The sequence below is a fragment of the Microchirus variegatus genome (assembly GCF_963457635.1).
Source record: "Microchirus variegatus genome assembly, chromosome: 12".
Taxonomy (NCBI): Eukaryota; Metazoa; Chordata; class Actinopteri; order Pleuronectiformes; family Soleidae; genus Microchirus; species Microchirus variegatus.
The window spans coordinates 23,199,413-23,220,924 of NC_139813.1; the positions used below are offsets into that span (position 1 = coordinate 23,199,413).

The 21,512-nt window shown below is 40.8% G+C and overlaps 2 protein-coding genes across 2 annotated transcripts; both read right to left on the reverse strand.

Moving 5' to 3' along the window:
- Positions 1-401: 401 nt before the first annotated feature.
- On the reverse strand, positions 402-1,427 carry grem1a (gremlin 1a, DAN family BMP antagonist). Its single transcript, XM_083898915.1, has 2 exons — positions 1,364-1,427; positions 402-1,210 (listed from the first exon to the last, which is right to left on the reverse strand). The coding sequence occupies exon 2, from the start codon at positions 1,203-1,205 to the stop codon at positions 660-662; it is 546 nt and encodes a 181-aa protein (XP_083755041.1). The 5' UTR covers positions 1,206-1,210; positions 1,364-1,427; the 3' UTR covers positions 402-659.
- Positions 1,428-12,282: 10,855 nt separating this feature from the next.
- Positions 12,283-16,730, reverse strand: actc1a (actin alpha cardiac muscle 1a). Its single transcript, XM_083899101.1, has 8 exons — positions 16,651-16,730; positions 14,840-14,997; positions 14,621-14,749; positions 14,321-14,516; positions 14,065-14,226; positions 13,163-13,354; positions 12,667-12,848; positions 12,283-12,579 (listed from the first exon to the last, which is right to left on the reverse strand). Exons 2-8 carry the CDS (start codon positions 14,966-14,968, stop codon positions 12,436-12,438), a joined length of 1,134 nt encoding a protein of 377 aa, XP_083755227.1. The 5' UTR covers positions 14,969-14,997; positions 16,651-16,730; the 3' UTR covers positions 12,283-12,435.
- Positions 16,731-21,512: the final 4,782 nt, after the last annotated feature.

Here is a 21,512-nt window from a genome sequence, read left to right on the forward strand (position 1 = left end):
TTGTTGCTTAAACTGCTAAAAAGTGTTTAAATCCAAAAAGACTGAAGCAATAGTTTGTGCATGTAGATCTGTGTATAGATGATTACATTGCTCCTAATTTTGCACGTGTAATTACGAATAAACGCACTGACACTTGATGTAATAGCTTGAAAATATTTTATTTATATATATATATGTATATATTATGATACAGGACAAACACATTATACACAGATGTTAAAAGAAGTGGCATTTAGCAGTGCAAGTTGTAATATATATATATATATATATATATATATATATGTACAGTATATCATGAAAGCCTTTGCCTTTACATCCCACACAGTGGAAACAATCAGGTTTTTTTTTTAATGTGTGTCCATTTTCATGTCCAACAGTGGAAAAATATTAAGAATGCACCTTAAACTAAAACTCTTTAGCACTCAGGGTCAACTGTCAGTGACAGTTACACACAGAAACTGACTGATAAGTGACAAAAGACCCTGTTAAATGTGATAAATTAACAATTGCAGGTCAAAGTGTCGGCACAGACACCCCAATTAACCACATGTGTAAATAATAATCAGTGGTAAATGTGGTGAATTATTCTCTCCCCAATTGAACAAAGGTTCCTTAAGTTCCTGGTTACTTTACTCTTGTTGTGGAAAGAAAGAAAGAGTCTAATCCGTGTCTATGGTGGTGCAGCGGCACTGCTTTACGCGCTGCACCCGTTTCCTCCTGGTGCTCGGGATCTGTCCCGGGCAGAACAGCGTGTACGTGACGGTGCTGAACGACTTGGGCTTGCACGCGGAGCACGACTCGAAGGCGTTGCCGTCCTGGTACACGTGTCGCGGGATGTAGAAGGAGTTGCACTGTCCGTAGCAGAAGCGGTTGATGATGGTGCGGCTCAGGCAGCCGTCCTCGCGGATCGTCTGCTTCAGCGGCTGCGTCTTGCACCAGTCCAGGCGCAGGTAGCGGCGCTCCGTCACGTGCAGCGCCTCCTGACTGGACTCCAGCACCTCGTCCGTGGAGGACACCGGCCCGGGACCGGGCCCGCGGGAGATGAGTCCGGTGATGGGAGGCTGCAGACATCGCTCCGAGTCGTTCGGGTTGTATTTGTTCGGATGCGGCAGAGCGCTCTGAAATGTCGCAGCGTGCGCTCTCTTCAGCAGCGGCAGCAGCGTCAAAACCACCGCGGGGATCAAGAGTGATGGCGGCCTCATCATTGACGCTGACAGGGAGACAAATTACGCATCAGTTAGTGGTGGAACAGCCTTTACGCACGGCTTTTACGCGCGGATTACGCACAAGTATTTCCATTGAAAACAGTGATAATAATGATCAAGTTTGACAAATGAAGTTTAAATAAAGGAAGCGGAGTTACCTGTTGTTTATTTAAAGTCCAGTGACAACTTCTTTTTCTTCTTCTTCTCTCCTCTGGCTTTATGAATGACAAACTGAGGGCTTTTCTAAACCGTCTTTGAGTTTTACAGCTGCAGCAGAACACGCCTCCAAAACCCTGATCCACACTTTATCTGTCTGAGAAGAACAAAGAAGAAAAAAAAAACTCCTCCAAACGTTGTCATTGCAGATAAATCGTTTATTTGACTTCACGGAACAAAAAAAAAACAAAAACAGAACATAAACATATTTGACAAGACGAAGCAACTCCAGAGAGAGAGAGAGATTCTTGTGCCTGTGGAGACACGTGTTCACTGCAGCCAAGTCATCTGTAAATGTTTTGTGTTAACAAGCGTTCTTTACATGACAACACAGAGCTTTAGTCACCTTTAAGAATACTAGCCGGATTGTTTCTCTGCTTCAGAATAAACTGTTTTATAAATGAAAATGAAACTGTAGCATATATATAGCTTTTTTTTTTTACAGTTATTAATTATAATAACTCAATGATTTAACATTTCTCTTTGTACAACTCATATGATACAGCTGTTGTAGATATTACAGTACACCGTCAGGTATTTTAACACCAGATATTGTAGTATTTTGGGGTTGGAAGTTTCAATAATTGCTCCGAAAATTAACCCTGATGATTTAACCGTGTTTAAAGAGTTCAATCCCATTGAATCAAGTTAAGTTTTCTTCATATAACTGGATAAATGAGCTGTTAACTCCTGACAAATCTCTATAGTAGACATATATAGAGGGAATAAAAGAGAAAAACATGTCAGAGAAGCCTGTGATTTGAAGAATAAAAGTAGTTTGACTTTGGTTTTAAATTTCCTCTGCGCCTGTGTCTTTGATTTGCTTCTTGTGAACATAAAAGAAACGACTGATGAATTGAAACGGCAGAAGAAGAAAATCTGTTCCACTTTCCCCCCAAGGTTTTCTGTGTGTGTGTGTGTGTGTGTGTGTGTGTGTGTCAACTTTCTCCACAAAGAGAAAAATACTAAATTGGTTATAACGTTAAAAAGAAATGGGGGGCCACAGAATAAACCCTATTCAACAACAGAACATTTCTTTAACATGTGACATTCACTATTAAACTGCGCATTACCCATAATGCTTTGATATCTGGTGTTAAAAAAAAACGTGCATCTGAGAGTGAACTGTACGTTGTTGCACATGCAGTGAGGGCAGTTTTTAGACGGTGGATTTTGCTGCAGCAGCAGAGACGGCGGTCGTCGTCGACGCCTCCTCCTCCGTCTCCTCCTCGGAGAAGCGAGGGACTGATTTCTTTGCGACCACGTTGTCCAACCTCTGGCCCATCAAGTACGGGTTAGCGCTCTGCAATAAGACAATGTGGAGATTGCTGCAGTGTGTTTAAGACTGGAAAAGGAAAAAAAGACAAGCACGTAACACTATACCCTTTTTCTTCTTTTTGGTCCTCCCTTCAGTTTCTGGTACAAAAGCTCCTTGTTCTGAAAAGAAAATGTGGAATAAAAAGACATTAAATGCCATTTTGAATGTCATCATTTGCCCTTTAAGAGGTTTATAGCATGCTAGGAACTGCCACTCAAACGGATTACCCACAAGTCCTTGCATCCCAGCTCACATAGGACACTACAACAGTCTTAAATCCACATGAGATACTAGTAATATTTGTGATGTACAAGTTACCCTAAACCTCAATTTGTCATTTGGACATTTGAATAATCCAGATTATTCTTCTTCTTAGTTGTATTTCTGGTGATTGTAAATCGTAAATAATCCCTACAGTTTCAAGAGTGTTCTAAGCACCTTTCTCCTTATATTCTTATTAATTTATAAGTGCTTTTAGTCAATTTGTCAATTTGTCACATGTGCCACATTTGAATATTCCAGATTATAAGTAATCTCAGTTGTATTTCTGGTGATTATAAATCATAATGAGTGTTTACTCACTTTCCTCCATATATTCTCATACTTCTTATTCATTTATAAGTGCTTTTGGTAAATGTATCACTTGGACCTTAGAATAATCCAGATTATCACTAATCTCAGTTGTATTTCTGGTGATTATAAGTAGTAATGAGCATTTACTCACCCACTTTCTCCTCATATTATTGCTATTAGTGCTTTTGGTCAATTTATTCAATAATATTCCAGATTATCATTATTCTCTGTAGATTATAAGTAGTAATGAGTGTGATGTTTACTCACCCACTTAGCCAGCGCCGGGTAGTCGTGCTCTGGGTCAAAGAGGTGCTGGTGTTTCTGGAACTCTCTGCTGAAGTCTGCCGTGTCCGGAGCGTTTTCCAAACAACCGTCTGCTGCTGCGAGGACGAGGACGACGTCAGAGGAGTCAGAGACAGAGGACGCAGAGGACATGTCAACAAAAACAAAACAAAGCATGTGTCCCACATGTTCAAAACACACAAAAACAAACCACACTGGGCCAAAAGATACAATAAAAACAGATGGAAATATAACAAATGCAGCAGTTAAATGAATAACATTTGATTTTTAGGAGCAAAGCATGCTGGGAGTAAAAGTCCTCACCGGTCTTCCCCAGTGGACATGGGTTGGGAGGGTCTGGGTACCCGTGGTCCTCACTGAAGTCTTTGGGGACATTGTCCCCGGTCAACTCTGCCACGATGTTTGGGATGTTCCCATAAGGTCCAAGGTGCTGCAGTCCCTCATGTGCACCACCTGGTGGTGAAAAATGAGCACTACAATCATCACAAATAAAATTCTACTTATTTAAGCATTCTAAATTACATTAAACTTGAGCTCAGTGACATTTTCAGCTGTTTTTTTTTCTGTAAACACTAAGAAAAGAACCATGTTAATGATGTTACCTTTTGGTATTAGATATCAGGTAATGGTAAACATGGTTAAAATAAACATATACTTAAGCAGCAGTTGTCACATGTTTCTGCACGTTTGTTGTCTGACCTTGTTTTTCTTTTGTTAAAATTGTTATATATCCAGTCAAAGAGAGAGAAGATGAAATATCAGACAATTTAGACACATGTATGGTGGAAAACTGGGTCACAAATGCAGGCTTTTTACGATTTAAACACAGAATCTTGCACAAATGACCCACATTCAAAGACACATAATGTATAATAAACACATTTTGAAAAAAAAACATGCCAAAATGTTTTATTATATGCAAAAATTTCATTTTAAGGAAATGTTTTCTTGGTTCCACAGAGTCAAACATTAGCCGATAAACACATTTTGCACACATATACACTACAATGATTTAATATTAGGACTGCCATATTTATTTACATTTATATAATAATAATTCTATATATGCTGCCATTTTTATAGTCGTATCATAACCATGTTTTTCCACATACTTATTTGTGTCTATATAACTCACTGCTATATGCACCTGTGGTTAGATCGTTCTAATCTAATATTATTATCTGCTTTTAAAGTGATTCTGATTCATTTAGATCAATTATTCTTATTAATATATATTGTACTAATTTATTAAAAAATAAAATAATAACAATAGTCATTACCTTGTATGCTCTGTGGCCCCACGATGTTGGTGGCCTGGTGAGCAGGATACTCCACTCTGGGTCTTGCGATGCCCAGCTGCTCCATGACGCCGTGCAGCAGCCTCTGGATGTCGGCCTCAGAGACCTGGTCCACGGTGCGGGGGCTGCGGGCCAGAACCGCGCCGAGCTGCAGCCACATCACGAGGAGTCCGAGCAACGGGAACCGAACCGCCGAGATCCTCATCTCTGTCATCTGAGACGAGAGGAGGGGAGCGACACATAAACAGGCGTGTGATCGTGAGCAAACGCAGCTGCGTGCTTTTATTGTGACGCACTGTGTTTGCACAGGAAAGCACAATTACAGGTATTATAACCTTGACATCCATCATTTTTAACATTTATTTGTGATAAAATGACACTGCTGTAAACACGCAAATGTAAATAATGCATAAATATCCTACACATGGAACAAAAACATATATATATATACACACATACGTATATAATTCACAATAACTGCTTCATATAAGCACATTTATGTCATTATACGACGATTTTAATCATATAAAATGAGTAAATAATAGAGATGTTTGTGTGCGTTTGTTCTTACCGTGGTGGTGCTGATGATGGGAGCTGCCTCGTCTGTGCGCCACAAACCCTGTCACGCTTCACCACAATGAAATGCACGCTTTCCAAAATAAAATGTATCTCCACAAAAAAACAATAAAAATAAAACTCCATAAATAAATAAAAAATAAAGATGTTTGGAGCTGCATTTAATAAAATTAAATGTGACTATTCTACATTGTTTTTGAGCTTTAAAATAATGTGTTTTGATGGCATTACACAATGGTGTCTGCTTTTATTTTGAAGGAACACGCTCAGTATCCGGTATCCTCCTCGCTGTCTGTTATGCAAACCTTTGCAGGAGGAGGAAAGAGGAGGAGGAGGAAAGAGGAGGCTTCACGGTTCAGATGCAGTTGCCAAGGCAACAACAATCCTGCCTCCTGATTGGCTGCAGCGATAATTACTGTGTCCAACACAACACAAGGAAGCAGCAGAGTGGGAGAGTCACTGCATTATCAACAGTCAATTACAGAGCAGCTCAGGTTTGTTTACACGACACATGTTCACTCAGTGACCACTTTATTAGGTACACAGAGCGGCAGCACCTGGTTTAGAGATGGTTTTTTGGTTGTGACAAGTGTATAATTAGCATTTTCTCCCACAGAACTGACACTCACTGGATAATTCTCTCTTTTTAGACAGCTTCCAACAACCACGCCACATTGAAATCATGATTCAGGCGCTCAGTTTGAGTCTCAGTTGCTGCCACATCGATTGTCTCTTCGGATATTTGTGGTAAGCAGAGGAACAGGTGTACCTAATAAAGTGGCTGTGTTATTTCTTTCATATCACTGAAATGCTCGAGTCTTGATTGTGTAGAAAATGTCAATTAAGGATGGTTTGATTCCACTTTGTGTCCGATACGGTCTTTATTTAAACTAGTAATCATTAAACATCACATTGGTGCAACTGTGTATTCAGCAATTTTTCAAATTATTGTTATATTAATGGTTTTCGGACAGTTCTGGGTTCCATAATTTAGTTTTTCGAAAACATGACATCAAACAACAAACATGATATAAAAATACAAATACAAAGATGTTGTGAAATAAATAAGCAGTTATTGTGTAAAAAAAAAAAGGTTAAAATACATAAAGTTATGTGACCCTGACATTAAAAACCACTCCAGGTCAGAGTCTTTAAATTAAAAATGTTCTGAGCGGACGTTTGATAACGTCACAGTGACGTCTGATTAAACTACAGAGACGTGCGTCGTCTCCAGGGCGTGAGCTGCAGTTTACCTGCTGCAGCTGTGAGGACGGGCAGCTCGTCTGCTGAGTCACGTCCTCGGCTCAATCTGTGGAAATAACCCACACAACAAAATATACACCAGTTAACCCTTAAAACACACCAATTTTTTGTGTTTTTTCTCATGCATACTGTTAAAATGTATGTATATTTTGTACTATTTACAAGATTAACTAAAATACTCACACCTATGCACAAAATATGCCCGCTGAAATCATAATTTTTGATGCACAATGACAAAAACATGGCAATTTAAGGGTTAAAAAGAGAAATATACGTGTATATATAAAAAAAATAATCCATATAAACAAATGTTTCACGTTTATACATGAACAAAAAAAGGCAAGGGCCTTATTTTACAGAAGCCTCCATCTTGTGTCTCCATGGAAAAGGTGCAGATGTGCAGTCTCACCTGTAGGTGTCACTAACTCCATAACGTTTTAACTACTTTATGAAATAATCTCGGGCACATTTACCGTCTCAACAGTCTGTCCTGTGGCGTCCTCGAGGCCTTGACAATAGGACTGGAACAATCCACTACATCCGTTTCTGGGAAAACACATTTTTATTTAAATACATATTAAATATGTAGATTATATAGCGTTTCCTCTTCATTTACGGCGTTTACCTGTGCACGTCCTGAAGAGGCGGACGTTGGGGAACGTCTCCAAACCGAGGCTCCTCCTCAGCGTCTGTTTCACCCCCGACGTGGACTCTGGGATCGGCTCAGAGACGACGGGCGTGACCTTTGACTTGCCCTGGATCCACGGCGGGGTCTTCACAGAGTGAATGACTACATGTGTGAGTGAATAAAGATGTGAGAACAGGTGAACAGGAGGAGGACAGGTGTACAATGACAAAAGGCGAAAGAGGAGGACAGGCGAGCGAGGAGGACAGGCGAACGATAAGGTCAGGCGAACGAGGAGGACAGGTGAATGATGTGGGTGACGGATGAACAAGGAGGACAGGTGAACGATGAGGACAGGTGAACTTCTCACCTTTGAAACTCTGTCTTTTTCTTTGTCCTTTCTTTGAAGAAGCACTTTTCGGACAATGGAAGTTCATCAGGAAGTCCATGCTGTCCATCACAGCCTTGGGAATCACACCTAATGAATTACAGATAAAGTAAAGATCACATTAAGACATGCACTTAAATCTAAAAATAAATACAGAAATCAACAGTTTATGACCGAAAAGGTGAGGATTTTCGATGAAGGCTCCCAGGACGAGGACTCTGAGCTCCAGTCGTCCTTCAGACATCTCGGTCTTGTTGGGCGGAGGCAACAGACACGGAGTGAAGACGGTGGCGAGGTTAGAGCTGGTCATCAGGTTCTCAGAACATCTGAACACAGCACACAGACGCATAAAACCATTGAAATTAGTACAGTATGTATACATAACACTCTTCAAACTTTGTGGAATGAGAGCCAAAACCCCTTAAAAAGGTCAATAAGTGTAGAACTGCTTCAAAAACTCAATTATCATGGTTTTGTAGCCCTTAGTAAGTATTTCCGACAGGGCATTGCTTTATGGAGGCGGCCATTTTGAGCCGGCAGGTTTCTACAGTGGCCTGAATGGACAAACCAGTAAAGAGTGTGCATTTTTACGAAGATAAGAAGATAAACTAGGACAAAATGGACACCAAAATTAAAAATGGCCGACTTCCTGTTGAGTTGAGGCCATGGTTACGGTCGACTTTTTTGTTCGTCTTTGTCTTTAACATCTTTCCACAAAGTTCCGGGAAATTAGGTGGAACTCAACGTTTGCCTCCGTTTTCACCTTAGGGGGGCGCTATAGTCAAGGTCTGGGGAACTATGCCAATATCACATTTTCGCCCAAACCTGACCGCCATGCAAAGTTTCAAGAGTTTTTAACCAATTCTAAAGCCAGAGTTGTCACAGTTAAGACTATAATCTGAGATTATAACGCCTTCTATTGGTTGTCTCACCTCTGGGAGACTTTGGACAGGAAGTTGAAGAGGTAGTGCAGACAGGAGGAGTTCCTGGCCGGTAACAGACAGGACAGCAGCTGCAGGGCCGACGTCCTGTCCTTATCGCAGCTCAGAGACTGAGCTTTGAGCAGAGACTGGTGGAGCTCAGAGGGAAACAGAGGCTCGGGGAGTTCTCTGCAGAACTGTTTGATCAGCGTGGCCACGTCGCAGGAGAGAGCGCCGCACAGTGTCCCGTCTCCACTGTTCAACTTAGACTGAAAGTCACACAAGAGGGGGAAGTAAAAAAGTGATGTATTTTCAAAATAAAACGTGCGATGTAGCATTTGAGTGGGTCATTTTTTAATCACAAGCACATGTAATTTGGATAAACATAAACCACCAAGCATCACAATTTGTGTCAATATGCAAAAAACATACATATTTTCTCCAGATTTTTTTCAAACAATATTCTTTAACACAGTTACTGAGCAAAATAGGAAAAGGCTGAAGCACACAGCTGATGTTTTCACTTCTCCTATATATAATCCATGAGATATCCCAGAATATTAGGAATATAAGAGAGGGAAAAACAAACAGAAAAATTTTATCCTATATAATTTAACATTTTGAAACTACATAGACATAAAAACAATCTACATCAATTATTTAGTTTATTCCATTGTTTTGACTCCAACAAAACATGTCATCTTACAGTATTTGGATTTTATTTGATTGATTATTCATTAAAAACATAAATACAGTTCATAAACCATTGCATCTCATTTTTGAAAATGTTAGGGATAAAACAAACTGTTAAATTAATTAACTTTTAAGACGATAAATCATGTTAGGTTTTTTCAGCTTCTTAAATGTGAATATTTGCTCCATATAACTAAGAAATCATTAAAATGTTAATTACTTTTCCAAGAACATTAACATTTTCTAGGTTTGGGGAAATGAGGATCGACAATTTGTGACATTTTATAGACCAAACAAGTACTGGATTAATCAGGGAAAATAATCGACAGATGAATCAATGATGAAAATAATCCAGAGTGCAGCTTTACTCCAAATAAAATATAGAAACTTCACATAAACCAGGGGTCACCAACGTGGTGCCCGCGGGCACCTGGTAGCCCGCGGGCAGCCAATACGGTGCCCGCGGGCTCACTTCACTTCACCTCACTTGCATGTATCCATATGATGGCTCAGTAAAATATCTTTGATATTGTTTATAAAAACTGATAATCGTTAGGAGTAAGCACTGGAATGAATGTGTATGCAGTTGAATGCATAATATTAATCATTTAAATGGTAAACAAAAACAAAATGTTAATGTGGTAGCCCTCCATATTATTTTTTACCCTTAAGGTAGCTCTCATCTCAAAAAGGTTGGTGACCCCTGACATAAACCATTAAGTAAAATCACCATGAAGCAAGCAAACCACAACAGGAAAAAAACACTATTATTGAAACAATTACTCGATTTTGAAACTAATATCAACTATTTTGACAATCGATTAATCGGTCTGAGAAATTAAAACAAGTTTTCTGATTTTTCATGTGTTCTTCTTAAATATTCAGTTGTTTCTTTGCTACAGGAATCATTAAAACAAGATGACAAAACAAGACAAAATAATTGTACATCGCAGTCCTAAAATCACTCTATTTACACAAGTCAAATATGCAAGTATATGAAATTATCACCAGACTCACAAGATAAAACAACTGCTGAAGAAAAGACTATATTTTAGTCATAATTTAATCAGATTCTTACCCTGAGGGATTTGATGCGAGGAATGGAGCCTGGTTTCCTGAACAGGCCCACGGTCCCAGCTCGCTCCAGGAGAAAAGAGCAAGCGTCCACCAAGAAACTGAAAAATAAAACACCAGAGGTGGAAAAAGTACTAAAATATTGTACTCAAGTAAAAGTACCAAAACTTTGATGAAATATTACTCAAGTAGAAGTAAAAGTAGTTCATTTTAAAATGTACTTTAAGTAAAGTTACTTAGATAGACGGTGGTAGAAATATGACAAGGGGTCAGAAATCCAAAACTATTTTGGAGCTCACAGGATATTACGTCACTTTTGGCGCGCGCCATCTAGCCTATGTTCACGCGCCAGTGCTGGTGCTAATCACGTCACCATTTGTCTTTAACTTCATCAATTTCGTCATTAATTTGTATTTTTACTCAGTAACGGAGAGGATTTATAAAGTAACTAAGTACAATACTTGAGTCAATACGTACTCAAGTAAAATACAACATCCTGATTTTAAATTGTACTTAAAAAAATACAAAATACACAAAAAAAAGTATTAAAAAACACTGTTATAAATATACACAACCGACATTTTTGTCCCGAATAACGTGTGTGTTTTTTTTTTTTACCACGGCACGAGCCCAAACTCAGGGATGTATTTCCGGGGCACGTTCTCCAGAGGAACCCCAAATATCTTGGAACCACCGATGAACAGTCGCTCCTTCTTCCTCTCAAAACTCCTCACGGTGATACCGTGAAGAACCTGGAGGTGAAAGCGAATCACGTTACCGTCCGTGACGTTCATGTTTCTTCTTCACGTACAAACAAACACCGACGATGAGCGAGTGGAAGGAGGGGGCGGGGCTTATTAGGCTAACTTTTATCACCTGCGACACACAGGAAGTGACAAGTGGTGCATTCAGGCGACACCGGAAATTAAGTAGATTTGAGTTTTCAGCCGCGAAAACAATCTTATTTTTATTAATTAATTTAAACATTTTTATTCAACTCCATACCAGTCTTTGTATAAAAAACCTTAAAGGGATACTTGAGTAAAAGTATGTTACCAGAAAATGAATTTGGTAGAAGTTGAAGTCACTTTTAATATAATATTACTGAAGGAAAGTACTTAAAGTATATGACATTTACTGTACTTAAATATCAAAAGTCATTTTGTGATATAAAATGTACTTAAGTTTTGGAGGTAAATGTATTAAAAAAGTGAGGAGTAAGGATTGAGCCATGGTGGCTCAGTGGTAGGGCGAGTTGTTTTTCAACTGGAAGGTTGTGGGTTTGATTTCTGCCTCTGTGAGTCTGTATGTGTCCTTGAGCAAGACATTTAAACCCATATTGTTGCAGAGTGTGAATGGGTGAAAACTGTTGTGTTAAGCAGCTCATCGAGACTTGAAAATAATACTCTTCTTCTTTTGATTTTTATTTGGTAGTAATGAGTAACAAAGATAGTTAGAGGAAATGTAAAACGTTGCTAGAAAAATAAATAAAGTACAGTATAGATACGTGAATATAGTACTTAATTGTATTTGTACTGGGATCTGGTCGCTCGAGTCCTGACCCCTGGCTACATACTGTGTCTGAAATGTTGACCCCAATAGATCAGGATTGTATCTTGTTTGTTTTATTAAAAGAAAATCCTTTTTCCATCTCTTGGATAAGAAACAAATCCTTTCATATCCTCCATATGACGGTCATGGGGTTGCTGGTGCCAATCCCTGCTCACTGCATGTTTATGGGGAAACCAGAGAAGACCCAGACCTGGATTTTAAACCAGGAACCTCCTTGCTGCGAGGCAACAGTGCCAACCAGTGCTTGGACAAAGACTCCATGACTCCAGATTAGTATTAAAAGCAACTATTTATTAATAACAACAGTACATGTATATACAGCAAAGAAAAGAGGGCACAGTAGAAATATAGATAATCGGAGGGAGAGCTGGTGTGTTTGGTGTTTTTTTTGTTTGGTGTTGGCTGGAGAACTTAGAAGCACTTCCTGTGGACGATGGAGGGGCCTGCCTCGTCGTACTCCTGCTTGCTGATCCACATCTGCTGGAAGGTGGACAGAGAGGCCAGGATGGAGCCGCCGATCCAGACGGAGTATTTCCTCTCAGGAGGAGCGATGATCTGGAGGAGAAGAGGAGGAGAAGGTTGAGTTCATGATTTTATAATGAGTTTGTTTGACAGGTCAGTGCTGGTCTTCGTGGGGCTCACCTTGATCTTCATGGTGCTGGGGGCCAGAGCGGTGATCTCTTTCTGCATGCGGTCAGCGATACCGGGATACATGGTGGTTCCGCCGGACAGCACGTTGTTGGCGTACAGGTCTTTACGGATGTCGATGTCGCACTTCATGATGCTGTTGTACGCGGTTTCATGGATACCGGCAGACTCCATACCTGAGCAGGTGAGAGAGAGAGGTTTTTAACAGGCCAATCTGGGACTAAAATGTATTTATACATGTATGTCACCTTCAAAATAAAGCTGAAAGAGAAATGTATAAATATTATACTTTTTGAAGTCTAGTGGGCCAGATGTAACTCTCTGATCAGCCTTCTATAGAGTGAAAATTCTAGTTTTTTGTCTTGTTATTCTTTAAAAAAGTATATTATTAATTCTACTGGGTAACTCTTAGGCCATAATCTTTATCAAGGCAAGAAATAATAATCCCTTTAATCACTGAGCGTCCTCTGGCTCAGCTTTCATGACTCACCGATGAAGGAAGGCTGGAACAGGGTCTCTGGGCAGCGGAAGCGCTCGTTGCCGATGGTGATGACCTGACCGTCGGGCAGCTCGTAGCTCTTCTCCAGGGAGGAGGAGGAGGCGGCGGTGGCCATCTCGTTCTCAAAGTCCAGCGCCACGTAGCACAGCTTCTCCTTGATGTCGCGCACGATCTCACGCTCGGCTGCGGGGAGGAGACATGACGGGGTTTAGTCGAGAAAAACAACAACATGATATAAACTAACAGCCATTCTGTGGAGGATAGTAAGTAACGTGGAGGTAAAGGAGCACATGTATCTTCTTTATCGACTGCATTTTCATGTTTTAAGTTAGTCTGTGTGACTTATACAATAAGAAAAAATTATTTATCCTAATTTATCATGTTATTTTCATTCAGTAATGTTATATTTTTTTATTATTTGCATTTGGTCCAATGTGAACTATGCTGTAAAAGAGTTATTAAACTCAGTTTACAAGCAATTTGAAACTGGCTTTGTCGTCACACATTAGAAATACTGCGATATAATGATAATAAACTTAATTCAAAGTCATTTTGAATGTAGATTTGTTTACTTTTGCTGTACTTTTCCATCACTGCAATCAAGAATTAACATTTAAAGTTACAGAAGCTACATTGGCAAAGTCCTTATTCACATTAAAACGCTGTAGTTAACTGTAAATGTGAGGCCTATATGTGGCGCTGTAACTCTGCCACTGATATACATCAAAAACAGAGAAGAAAACATGAATCATGAGCATAAAGCTACAATGGTTAAGGGTTATAATGTGTCAAGGTCCTTGGTTTCAGTAACGTTAAGTGACTGTAGTGTATAAAAACCTCCAGAATAACCCTTTAAATTCCATAGACTTTGTGTCCAGTTGATGTTTTCTTACCAGTTGTGACGAAGGAGTAGCCGCGCTCTGTCAGGATCTTCATCAGGTAGTCTGTGAGGTCACGACCGGCCAGGTCCAGACGCATGATGGCGTGGGGCAGAGCGTAGCCCTCATAGATGGGCACGTTGTGGGTCACACCGTCACCAGAGTCCAGCACAATACCTATCCACGCAGAGAGGAAAAAAAAGACAGTTTGTGAGAAGGCAATATATAAACAAATTGTTTTTAATGCGTCTCTGATGCTCTGGAGACTCACCGGTGGTACGACCAGAGGCGTAGAGGGACAGCACAGCCTGAATGGCCACGTACATGGCAGGGACGTTGAAGGTCTCAAACATGATCTGCGTCATCTTCTCCCTGTTTGCCTTGGGGTTGAGGGGGGCCTCAGTCAGCAGGGTGGGGTGCTCCTCTGGGGCCACACGGAGCTCGTTGTAGAAGGTGTGGTGCCAGATCTGAGGAAAACACCGGAAAAGGAATGAGTGGATGGTAACATTTGATAGAAGTAGACTCTCTCTCTCTAGCTCTGCGTATACACTACCATTCAAAAGTGTCTCACCTTCTCCATGTCATCCCAGTTGGTGATGATGCCGTGCTCGATGGGGTACTTCAGAGTCAGGATACCCCTCTTGCTCTGGGCCTCGTCTCCCACGTAGCTGTCCTTCTGACCCATACCCACCATGACGCCCTGAGGGAGAACACGGACACACATCAGTATCTCCCAGACAACGTCTATCATAAACTTTTTTTTATTTTGCTTTTAGGAGCGTCGTCTTACCTGGTGACGAGGACGTCCAACGATGGAGGGGAAGACGGCGCGGGGGGCGTCATCACCGGCAAAGCCAGCCTTCACCAGGCCGGAGCCGTTGTCGCACACGAGGGCGGTGGTCTCTTCGTCGTCGCACATGTTTGCTTAGTCGTGTCTGGTCTGGCCTTCTGTTAAAAAAAAAAAAACACAACACACAGGTTAAAATACTGCAATAAAGCACTGCACTTTTTCCATAAAATTCTAAGAAGATAAAGAAGAAGAAGAAGAAGAAGAAGTGAGAAACAATGTTAAGTATAAAGTGCTCTAATCTCCTCTCTGAGTGTCACAGCTGCCAACAATGCCAAAACGGGACAAGGCTTGATAACCAACCCCCCTACACTCAACATACACACACTTGTAGGTCTATTTAAGGCCTTGAGACCCTTGTCAGCCTCCTCTGTCCCCCTCCCTCCTCCTCCTCCTCCCTCTACCTCTGTATCCCATCATTAAGCTGCATGGAGCCAGTCAACAGCTGAGGTGGTGGTGTGTCTCGTCAGCTGTCTCCTCACGCACAGACGACTCCTCTGTTTCCTGTTTGAAGCCGGACCAAGTGTTCGTTCTGACAGCAGTCGTCTTCAAACGGGACTCTGACTCATTTAAAATACCGATGTGTTGATCTATGTAGAGCAGGGGTCACCAACCTTTTTGAGACAGAGAGCTACCTTAAGGGTAAAAAATAATATGGAGGGCTACCATATAATATTTTTTTGTTTGTTTACCATTTAAATGATTAATATTATGCATTCAACTGCATACACATTCATTCCAGTGCTTACTCCTAACGATTACCAGTTTTTATAAACAATATCAAAGATATTTTACTGAGCCATCATACGTATACATGCAAGTGAGGTGAAGTGAAGTGAGCCCGCGGGCACCGTATTGGCTGCCCGCGGGCTACCAGGTGCCCGCGGGCACCACGTTGGTGACCCCTGATGTAGAGTGTGTGGATTCATAAGGAGATCAAAAGCTGTGAGGCTGTGAGGTTCACTCCTGGAGACGCGAGGACAGTTTCTACTTTTTCATCATTTGTGAATTAGTGCTTTTTCATTGAAGATCAATCTTAGTAAACACAAATTCAATCCATAAATCATACTTGATTTGATTTAAAACACGGTTTTGAATCTTATTTCACCAGGAAAAACCTCAGCAATGTTAAGAACTCCTGGCCACTAGAGGTGGAGTAGACCTTCATGTGCCACGCCTCTTACTATCAAGTCATAATGGGTTGTATCTGGGGTTTTTTAATTAATAGATTGATTTTGCGTCATAAATACATTTATATTGTGAACTATTTATCGTCCCATAATCAAAACAAACACTTTTACTTTTGAAACAATGTGAAATATCATCTTTTTCTCCAAAAATTGTCCCTCTACTGACAAACTAGACACAAACTGTAGCCTCCAGGTCATGGGAATTTGAGTTTGTGCAATGAATACTTCTTTTTCAAAATGTAAACCTTCAAATTTGTCCTAATTATCATTTAAAAAACAACATAAATGTCCCCAGGTTGGATCAGAGATGAGTTAGAGCTGCATCCACGTGACTGTAACATCCTCTAATCTCACATTATTCCCACATCTGTGGAGTGTAGGTCCATGTTTACTGAACCCAGACAACCTGATCATATTGAGCAACAGTCAAACTTCCTCTTCTCCCTATTTCTTCTTCCCTTACACACATATATCAACACATATATCCAATGAAGTCACGCTGTATCCTCGCTCTTCACCTCAAACCCAGCAACAAAACTGCAAAAAAAAAGGTGGGACACTCACCAAGATGTAATCACAAGACTGGACTGGATGTTCCACTGGTACGAGGAGTGAGGGTGTGAGAGGCTCCTTAAATCTGGAGGCCGAGGGGGCCGGGTGGGCTCCGGGTGGGCTACGGGAAGGGGGGGGGCGGGGCTCGGGAGTTCACACACAAGCCCAAATTAAGTGCTGCTCGGCAAAATGGTCCAGTGAAACGGCTCCAACACCAAACTTGACAATAAGTTTGTGCTGGAGATGAAAGATAACACACACACACACACACACAGATGTGAATGTCATTTGACTGGATGATTGAAAAAATGGCTTTGATACAGACAATTATATGATTTTCTAAGACGTTTAGAGGGATTCAGATGCTTAATGATACCCTTAAATCACACCATTGACATTTTAGACAATATCTAAAATGTCAAAAATTGTACAGTGAAAAGGAAAATCTTTGAAAAACTTAAAGAAATCGAAAGAAAACGCCAACATAAAACAAGCTTCTAGCCAAGGAGAGAAATTGCTTACTTTAAGTTTAAATTAACTTGATTTAAAGTACTTTTTTAGGGGTTTATTTCATTGTTAATACTGGATTTTGGACTAATTTTAGGCGTTTGGCGCAGTTTATTTGTCTGTGTGTATATTTTTCATTTTTTCTCCCACTTATACTGTGTTGGAGATTCCCTTCACTTCTCTAAGGATGTGCTAATATGACTAAGCTCACTCAGGCCACTGGGGAGGACACGAAGGAAACCCGAGACCTGGTCTGAGCCACTTGCTGGACGAGCCGTCTAAGGGAAGCTGCCTGTGAGAGCAAGGGGGGGGGGGTCCAAAAACATGCCAGACAGCTGAGATGCAATGTTGTAAGAGGGGGATTGTGGGAGGTGGGGGGGGGTGTGGGAGCTGCTAAGGGCAGTGCCCAGACCTCCAGCAGACGACAGATCCCTGAGGATGGCCTGCCTGCGCGGCAAGTGACAGGCTGCGACTCTGGCCTCTGATTGGCTCCGGCGTCTCCTTTTAGGGGAATGGAGCGTAACAGGTGCCTCCGAGACTGACGAGAGCTCGGGGGTCCTTATTCGTCACCTTCATTGCACCCCCACGCTGGAGGCCCATCAGGCCACTGTGACTGCAGCAGGAATGTAAATACTCACCCCCACCACACACACACCATCAACACTTTGAAATAGTCCATGTGCTGTAACGTAGCTCACAGACAGACGCTTCTAACCTACTTGTTTATTTCTATTCTGAGTGTTTTTTACGTATGACTGATTTCATAGTGTTTCATGCTGCCCTAGAAGGGGATTACTGTATCCACCTAAAACTTCACGTTAGACAAAACACCGGCGACCCTGAACGTGTTTACGATCGTGGTCTTGACCCGACAGGAAGTTGGCAATTCTAAACAGGAAGTGCCGGATCCAGGGACCTGCCACCGCCATGGCTTCAAATTTGCGGGGCGCCGCCGCAAATAACTAGTACCGCAAGCGGTGAATGGACTGGGACGACCTCGAGGACCCGTTCAGGGGCCGTTTGTGGTACTAGTTTCTTTTACGTCACATTTTGGTGACCAAAATGATCATACTACACTTTGCCTTATACTGTAGTCGTATCCATACATTAAGTGACATCCTCTGTCCTTAGGCCCTTGGTTCGACTCCGAGCTACTCCCCCCCAATAAAAAGGAATTAAAACATAGGAAATGAAGCTAAAACTATTGCGATCTAATTTATTTGGATTTAGTTGAATTCCTTATTATGTTTGGCTAAATTTTAAATCTCCAAGGTGTCTCCAAAACCCTCACTACCGACACAACAAATAATTTTTAATCAGTTACAATCTAAAGATAAAGAAAACCAGAAACAGACATGAACTGAGCTTCAGAGACGCTGGTGACAGAGACGCTGCTGTAAAGGAAAACACATCTTAGCTTAATAAAAATGAAACAGAACCAAAAAACCCAGAAAATATAACGTATAAGAAGCTGAAAAAACTCAAACGCAAGTTAATCGATGATCAAAACAATTCTAAAAGATAGAAATACTAAATAATCTAATTTATAAACATGACAGTTGTAGATATTGTTGCCACTTCTGTAAGCATTTGAGCAGAAACACCAGTAGGAGGAGGGAGCAGACATGAATGTGGTGTTTCTGTGTTTTGTCAGTCGCTCCCTCTTCAAGTCAAAGAAGAACTTTTCACCACATTGCTTCTTTATCACCAGGTCATTTTCAGGATAAAGCAGATCGCTCTCAAACGGGCCGTGGTTTCGAGGCACATTCGTCCTTATAAGGACACGTGGGACACACACACGGTCGGTCTGTCTGTCTTGACAGCTGTCCTCTCACTGAAACCCCCCCCCCCCCAACACACACACACACTCATGAACACACGACAGCAGCTGTTAGCAACAACTGTGTCTTTACAGTCGGTCCAAAAGTTTTGTTTACCATTCGCAATACACGTTTTTTTTAACTGAAGCATTCGATTAAAGTTGCACATAAGATAGAAATATACACAGTTTCTGCAGTACGCTACTGATAAAATAATAAATAATAAAACACATGTTTTATACAATGTATGAACATATAAAGGTTTTGATAGCATTAAAATAAAAGCTGTAGTCTGCCTTCACGTATTCCACCTCTATGAACAGAAACATGGTTATATAACTGCTCTATCCTATATATGTGTGTGTATACATGTATACATATACTGTATATATGTACAGCATCAGAGCAGGGGCATGTGATGGCAAGAATTATTCACACCGTCAAATTTATTGCGTGTCTTTGTTGTGTTTTCACTCATTCTTTAACTTGTTAGCAGTCGTCTCGCTTTACTAGCGCAATGTCGCTGTTGTCTCTGTCTGTCTTGACATAAAATAAACCACTTCCTGTGTGCATCTAAATGCAGCTACACTGAGAAACACTCACTGTGTTTACAAAAGTCCCATTTTAGTCAGACTAAGACAATAATTTGGTTTTCTTGATGTCATGTACAGTAAACACATTAGTCCGACTAAAATCAAGCTAGTCTTAGTTGGACTAAGTGTATAGAGAGATACAGCCAATAAATAAATGTTCTCCTCCGCGTGTATACTCGGACTCTGCAAGTTGTCTGATTGTCGGTCTTAGTCTGACTACTATTTTTCAATTACTGCATTAATTTCACACAATATCATTATTAGACAAAAAAATTACAGTTGTACGGTCTATCTAAGGTGTAAATGTACAACAGCGAGGAGTGAATCCTGGACAGTGAACAACATCCTCTTCTCCCTGGCACCGACAGCTGCTGTCACAATGTGGCACACGCCTGGTGTAAACAGCTGACGGCTCAGCGGAGGAGTTTTGACAACGGTCTCCGCCGCATGTGTCACAGACCTGTTAATCACAAACGTCACATTTGGTCGCTGTAAAACTATTACACACATGAGGCTGAGAACAGAGGCGGGATGTGAGATATAGTGAAGCTATGGAGTTCCACGATGGCTCCAGACATTTGTTAACACGCTAAAAATACAAATTCAACAACCTGAACAACACACGCAGTGTTGTAATTACAAAAAAACCCCATCTCATCTCATCTTACATCCCCTATATTTGGATATTAAAGAATTGTGACCAATGCATGTAATAATTAACTGTATAAAAGACTTTAAGACAAAAGACATTAGTCCTCTTTTAGCTTCAATTAATTAAACTTGATTGTATGACTTTATATTGATTACTTTTAATTACAACCACTCTGTCAGAATGGTGAACTCAGGGCCGTTTCTAGCTGTTTGGGGGCCCTATGCGAGACACTATTTGGGGGCCCCTATTTTTTCAAACTTGAAGTAGATATTCCTAACTTTTTCTGATTACCCGACAAACACTTACATGCTTTGCAAATATATGCATAATGAATGCATCCAATACATGCAAATAAAGACAGGTACTTTTAATTCTTAAAAATTTAATAAAATCAGAGTCCGAGTTTGCAGTTTGGGGGCCCCCTGGTGGCTGTGGGGCCCTATGCAGCTGCATAGTCCGTATATAGCAAGAAACGGCTCTGCGTGAACTCCATGTTCTGCGTTAAATCCCTTTAAAATTGTATTATTTTCACTCAGTCTCAGAAAAACTGTTTACATTCTGTATTTTTTTACCATTTTATTCTAAGTTTAGTCTGAAAAGCTCTTAAAGTTATTATTTTGTATTCACATAACACTGAAGTTATTCTATATTTATCAAATTCCCATACATTTCTAATCAAATACCTCAACTTCCCGTATATGAACGCAGCAGACTAATGAAAAAACATCTGTTCAATTTAAATAGTTTCACCACACATGGCAAAGAAACAACCCATCATCCATCCATCGCGGTATATGACGAGCTGTTTTACTGAGTGTTGAAACCCCATCAACGAGTCGTACGGCAAACACTTTCTCAGATAGTGTCAGCTCTATAAATATAATGTGGGGGGCTTAAAAGTTTCCATGTCAGCGCTCCATTGTCCTGTGTAATGAAGGGAAGTGCAGGCTCGCAGTGCTGTGTATTTACTGTCATGTGGTTCATAAATGCATGTATGGGATTGCGTATGAAAATGTACAAGAGACACAACAAGATCTATGGACGGTGAAAGTGGGAATATTATATCATATAGAAATAGAGAATAACACCATGTAAATGACACGTCAATGAATGGTGCATAGTTTCCTTTTTTGGACCTCTCAACATCTTCCTCAAACATCTCCACCTCACTTTGCCCTTGGACGTATTTGACCGGCAGACCCGACACAGGTAGAATATGTAGAGACATCCTGATGAACCAAAGAGCCGTAGAACGACCAGAACACGCGCGGCGGGAGCAACTCGAGTGTCTAAGAGGTTTTG

What these genes read in the sequence shown, in the direction of transcription:
- grem1a (XM_083898915.1), bottom strand. Translation starts at nt 1,205, where the DNA reads ATGATGAGGCCGCCATCACTCTTGATCCCCGCGGTGGTTTTGACGCTG.
- actc1a (XM_083899101.1), bottom strand. Translation starts at nt 14,968, where the DNA reads ATGTGCGACGACGAAGAGACCACCGCCCTCGTGTGCGACAACGGCTCC. An exon ending in GTTCCAGCCTTCCTTCATCG is followed by an intron (nt 12,849 to 13,162) that starts GTGAGTCATGAA and finishes TCACCTGCTCAG; the next exon opens with GTATGGAGTCTGCCGGTATC. An exon ending in CCAGCACCATGAAGATCAAG is followed by an intron (nt 12,580 to 12,666) that starts GTGAGCCCCACG and finishes CTTCTCCTCCAG; the next exon opens with ATCATCGCTCCTCCTGAGAG.